General features: G+C 45.7%; 1 protein-coding gene across 2 annotated transcripts in view; it reads right to left on the bottom strand.

Annotated features, from left to right (window-relative positions):
- Nucleotides 1-5,429, bottom strand: part of Sptlc1 (serine palmitoyltransferase long chain base subunit 1) — a 44,653-nt gene extending 39,224 nt beyond the window's left edge. The window contains exons 1-3 of one of the 2 annotated variants that reach the window (XM_021180084.2): nucleotides 5,350-5,429; nucleotides 1,924-2,031; nucleotides 1,294-1,388 (exon numbers count right to left, since the gene is read on the bottom strand). In XM_021180084.2, coding sequence (XP_021035743.1) covers nucleotides 1,294-1,388; nucleotides 1,924-2,031; nucleotides 5,350-5,406 — 260 coding nt within the window. In that variant the 5' untranslated portion in view covers nucleotides 5,407-5,429. Of the gene's footprint in view, nucleotides 1-1,293; nucleotides 1,389-1,923; nucleotides 2,032-5,325 lie in introns of both variants that reach the window. The other variant, XM_029468443.2, reaches the window with a different exon arrangement.
- Between the last annotated feature and the right edge of the window lie 571 nt (nucleotides 5,430-6,000).

The following is a 6,000-nucleotide window of genomic DNA, read 5'->3' on the forward strand; positions in this document are numbered from 1 at the left end:
GCAGAGTGTACATGTGTGAAATAAACACAATTTTAAGATAAACATGAGACACGTTCCAGATTCTGCCTGTCTATCCTCGAATTACACAAAGGAGAAAATTTAAGTGAGGCCTAGAACAGAGGGTGCCTATAACCCCAGAGCAGAGTTTTGTGCAGGCAGGAGGATCACTAGATCAGGCAGCCTAGCCAGAAACCAATGACAGCTGTATACTCAGTGAGGTACTGTCTTGAGGGAATATGGTAAAGAGAGGCAGAGAAAGGCACTGGACCACGGACCTGCAAACATTTGCATATGTGCACACTGGATGTGTGTACCTGCCTCCCATTTAGCTCTCTAAGAACAGAGAGAGGGTAAGGAAAGAGAGGAAGGAAGAGAGAAAGAGGCCAATATAGGAGAGAGATCAAATTTTCTAGCCATCAGATAAGATTACAAGGAGTCTCTGAGCAGCAGGACTGGGGAAGGACAAGTTTCTAGAAAAAAGTAAAGAACACCCTCCTGGCTAACATGAGTGAACAGAGATGAAGAGTCCCGGAGAAAGATGCACATGAACTGTGGACTGCCTGAGAGAACTGACATGTAAGCCAAGGATGATGTGCAAGAGAAAGAGAACATAGTCGCACAGCATTGGCCTCTTTAATGGCAACAGAGCCAGAGTCAGAATTAGCAGGGAAGGGAGGAACAAAGCTGAGGCACACAGCGTCAGGGCCCCTGCTGCAGGCACCCTAGGTGCCGACACAGTAGAGGCCCACAGCATGCTGCTGTCCCTCCCTGCTCTGGACTACCTGTCCCTAACAGGTACCAAGGACCTGACCTGACAGAGAATGCTGTGGTCCTGGGGACAGCGAGTACGGGTGTATTTATAGCCAGTACTTAGTTCTACCACCAGTTGTAAACTAAAGACTCAGAACAAGGGGGAATCAAGAAGCAAGAGTGCAAGTTAGGGGAAGAGAGATTTGCTTTTTAAAGAAAAACAAAAAGATAAGCCCAAATTAGAGTTTAAAAGATTCCTGGGCCGAGCCGGGCGTGGTGGCGCACGCCTTTAATCCCAGCACTCGGGAGGCAGAGGCAGGCGGATTTCTGAGTTCGAGGCCAGCCTGGTCTAGAGAGTGAGCGCCAGGACAGCCAGAGCTATAAAGAGAAACCCTGTCTCGAAAAACCAAAAAAAAAAAAAAAAAAAAAAAAAGATTCCTGGGCTATCCCTTGAAAATTTTGAAAACTACAGTGGTGACTCAAAGAAATGTCTTCAGCTAACAAGGGACGCCACACATTTCCCGGGCTTGAGCAGATAGTTACCCAGACACGATGTTGTAGTTGAGAGCAGGGTGGTTCTTGGAGACTGGAGGGACGAGGGGCTCTGGCTGCCACTCTTCAATCAGTTCTTCCTTCTCCTGCAGAAGAACTGGTGTTAGAGTGCAGCCCAGCATTACTGCAACATTGTAACACAGCCACATTCAACCTCTCCGCCACCTTCCCTGGGCTCAGCCACCCTCCCTGGGCTCAGCGTACTTACCTCCCTCACCTTCCCCCACTACAGCTCAAACCTCTTTTCCATGCAGTTTTTGGGTAACATGACAACTTAAAATCTTAATTCTGTGCTCAGGATCTCCTCTTCCCTGGCAAACATAACGTATCAACATTCCACTTCAGATGTCCGTAGGTAAGACTATTTCCAACCCTGAACCTCCTTCCTGAAGACACAGGGACAACTCCCAGCCTGTGTGTAGACACTGAAGTACAGCAGCTGCGCATGTGATCCTCAAACCATCTGAGCAGGCTGCTGTCTCCTCCTTGTAGCTCACACGTCTACTCTGACACTTCGTACCCCCAGCTCTCCCTTCATGAAGCATTTTGACACACTACAGGGTCCAGTTTGAGTCCTTCTTAGATGTAGCACCCTTGAGTGAAACAAGCTTCATTTCTTACCTTGGCTGTAAGATCAGAACGCTCCTGCAACTTGTAAGTTTTAGAGAAAACGAGTCTGATTATCCAAAGTATCAGGATTCCTTCCAAAATAAGATGGTATGCTGGAGCCTGTGAGGGAGAAGAGCAAGACAACGTAAAGAGACCAAAGAAGCTGTTTCAAAAATAAGATGGTATGCTGGAGCCTGTGAGGGAGAAGAGCAAGACAACGTAAAGAGACCAAAGAAGCTGTTTCAAAGTCTGATGAGAAATGGAGCCCACCACAGTGCTGCCTCGCCTGACCTTCACATTCTTACTACACAAACCTCACAGCCAGGGCTTCCTCAATGGCTCTCAAGCCTTTCCCATGTAACAGGCAATCACTCCAGCACATAAAAACCCCAACACTGTCAGCTTTAAAAGCTCCCATTAACAGAAAGGGAAAAGACTGAGACCTGCCTTACAGTCACAACACTTAAAACAACACTCTCTTATCTTTCAGATACTTCAAACTTTGATGGGCAGGAAGTGACTATAAGAGAACTGTACACACCTGAACACACCATCTGCCACCACAGCCCACCCACAGATAAGTTAACTAAGTCATATGGAAACCAGCTTCCCTAAGTTGCAGAGTTTTGCATACCTCACTGTATTTCCTGTACCCAGCTAAATCTCCTTAAATCTCTGAGTTTGAAACCAGCCTACTCTACAAGCAAGTTCCAGAACTGCCAAGGCTGTTAGAGAGAGACACAAAACAAACAAGAAAAATAATTTCTTTTCTATCTTTTGTTTGTTTGTTTGGTTTTTTCGAGACAGGGTTTCTCTGTGTAGCCCTGGCTGTCCTGGAACTCACTCTCTAGACCAGGCTGGCCTCGAACTCAGAAATTCGCCTGCCTCTGCCTCCCAAGTGCTGGGATTAAAGGTGTGCGCCACCACGCCAGGCTCAATCTCCTTAAATCTTATAGACAGTGCAGTGTGGAATGTGGGTGGGTAGCAGTAACAAATGCCTAAAGGAACTCAGTTCTCTGTTCTATAAGTTGTTCAAAGAATGCCAACCTGTTCCATGCTGAGAGGCACAAAGATAGCTTTACTTTCATTTGAAGTTATTAATATATTTTTATGTGTATGGTATTCTGTCTGTCTGTATACCTCATGGGTGCCTGATACCTGCAGACACCAGAACTCCTGGAACTGGTTACAAACAGCTGTGAGCCACCATGTGGGTCCTGAGAATTGAATCCAGATCCTCTGATGGAGCTGTAAGTGCTCTTTACTGCTGAGATGGTCTCTTAGCTGTTCTAGTATCTTGTTTTCTACCTATTTTCAGGATAGAGGCTTGGCTGAGTTTACATAGAAGAATCTAGACACACCAATAACCCATCAGTCAGTCAGTGCTACATACTCTATTCCAGTGGGTCATTACCAGAAAAATCATTTAAAACAACCATGTTAGGCTGTGTGTGACAGTACATCCCTTTAATGGTATATCACTTTAATCCCAGCACTTGGGAAGCACATGAAGGCAGATCTTTGAGTTTAAGGCCAAGATGGCCTCCATAGTTGGACCCTATCTCAAACAAACAGCAACAAAGGAAACAAAATACAAATCCAGGCCTTTGTTTGTTTTGTTTTGTTTTGTTTTTGAGACAGGTCTCACTATGTAGTCATGGCTGGCCTGAAACTCACTCTGTAGATCAGGAGTGCTAGACCGAAGGAATGAGCCACCATACCCGCAAGCTCAGGCATTTAAAAGTCAGGCATGGTGGGGTATGCCTGAAATTCCGGGGGCATTTGGCATTCACAGAGAACCCAGGCTACTCAGCAAGATTTTATCTTGAAATGCAGATGCGTACTTACAAACTTAAATACAAAAACAGATTAACAATGAATCATGAATGATGTTATTTCACCATAATTAAAACAAACAAACAAACAAACGAACAAAAACATACCCAGATTATGGAGACTGGAAAACTGCTGACAGACTCACAGACAAACTTTCAAGTCAACGTGAAAATACCGCTAAAACTAAATAGATCACACACAGACTCGAATACAAAGATCTTTACTTTTCGGGGATACATAGTGACATCAAAACTGAGAACAAGAACAGAAATCTCTCTTTAGTATGACTTAAAATTTTTGCTGACCCCTCTTAAAATTAATTTAGGAATAACTCCAAATAATCTTGATTTTTTTTTTCAGTAACTGGATGACTGCAGGCAAACATCTGCTCAACCCCACCAAAAGGCAACCCCACGAAGAAATTACCCTTAGATAAAAAGCTACCTGTCTAGGGATTACTCAAATGACCATCAGGAGCTGCACTGGGTTTTGTTTTGCTTTGTTTTGTTTTTAATCTTTGTTTGTTTGTTTGTTTTTGTTTCTCTCTCTCCTCAGGAAATTCGATGCACCAAGAATTCTCCCAAGTCTGTGTTGGCCCCTTTTGGGGAGTAAGAAGTCACACTGTACAACAAAAAATTACTCACCTTTTTTTAAACAAAAATGTCAATTTGAGTAACTTAGTAGCTATAGCTAGCTTAATACTGAACCTCAGTACAGAATAGGAAAATCAAGTGTGCTCTCTCTCGAATATTCTTCATAAGGAAATTTCAGGTAGCTCTTATGATGGAGCATTATCATTACTGGTCCTACTAAGCAGCAACCTTAGGAATGTTAGCAAGAGAACTGAAATTCACTTTCAATGAAGGTGACTTCTCTTTGCACTGTGATCAATCGGCTTGCTCACAGTCTGATCTCCAAGTTTTGGATCTATGTGGTCCAATACAAACCCACTAGTCATATTTGGCCAACGACCTTTACATTAAAATGCAATTACAAATTCTTTGCTACACGCGGCATTAGCGAGTTCTGTAATGAACAGTCCCTGAGAGAGATGACACAAATATGTCCTATAGGATACAGCAAGATAGTTCAGTTGTCAAATCAGCCTTCTCCCAAGACCGGCTTCTGGATTTCATATTGTCTTGTATAGCTGAATAAAACCACTCAAGACCTTCAACCGTTTTTTTTAAAAAAAAAAATCTTTCAAAAAGTTAAATGCTTATAGCATAGAAATTGTGGGCAAAGGATAGGCTACTCCATATTCGTCATTTCCCAATTACTCTGCTTTTCTAAACTTAAACTTCTCTCTCCGGACCCTGGGTAAAGTTTACAATAGATGAGAAGGCATTTCTCACACCTAAGACCTCCCACTCCCACCGACCCGGTCTCGCCATCAGTTCCAACTGTGGTTCTGAGGACTTGCGAGTCCTCGGCACCCCTCCCAGGAGCTGCTTTCCCAAGACCCTGCCGGGCTCCAGGAGGCAGGTACAGCCAAGACCCCGACCGCTGCGCTCCCGGGGAACACAAAGCACTGCGGATCCGGGACGCAGGTCGCTAGGCCTCCGCCCGCGGACTCACGGGAGGCTCCGGTGGCGAACGCACCTCGTACAGCGCCTGCACCATCTCCACCAGCACCCACTGCTCCGCCACTGTCGCCATGGTCAGACAGCCGACTTCCGGCAGGCGGGTCGCACCGTGTCAAATAGTGCGCGGCGCGGGCTAGTGACGCAATGAAGCGGGGGGGGGGGAGGACTGCCGGAAGTGGGGCGGGGCCTCCTCGTTCGGGTGTGTTTGTTCGGGTGTGTTTGTTCGGGTGTGCTCGTTCGGGTGTGATGTGCTTGGACCCGGCTCAAGACAGAATCCCTGAGACTTGTATACCGACACGCCGTGGACTTTGTGCTGGGAGAATTAGCTCTTGGTCCTTGTCCTGGGCAGTCGTCTGGGCCCAGAGTTATTAAGATGAACGAAATTAGGCCGGGCGTGGAGGTACAGGCCTTAAATCCTATTTGGGAGGCAAAAGGAGGAGGGTCTCCTAAGTTCTGTCTAGGCTAACCTGCTCCACATGGCCAACTCCAAACCAGCCAGGGCTACACAGTGAGAACCTGTTTCAAAACACAAACAAATACAAAGTAAAAAAATAAATAAATAAAACATGAGCTAGGTGGTGGCGGCGCACACCTTTAATCCCAGCACTTGGGAGGCAGAGGCAGGCAGATTTCTGAGTTCAAGGCCAGCCTGGTCTACAAAGTGAGT

Source organism: Mus caroli, unplaced genomic scaffold, assembly GCF_978045245.1.
Source record: "Mus caroli unplaced genomic scaffold, Mus_caroli_1 scaffold_15, whole genome shotgun sequence".
Taxonomy (NCBI): domain Eukaryota; kingdom Metazoa; phylum Chordata; class Mammalia; order Rodentia; family Muridae; genus Mus; species Mus caroli.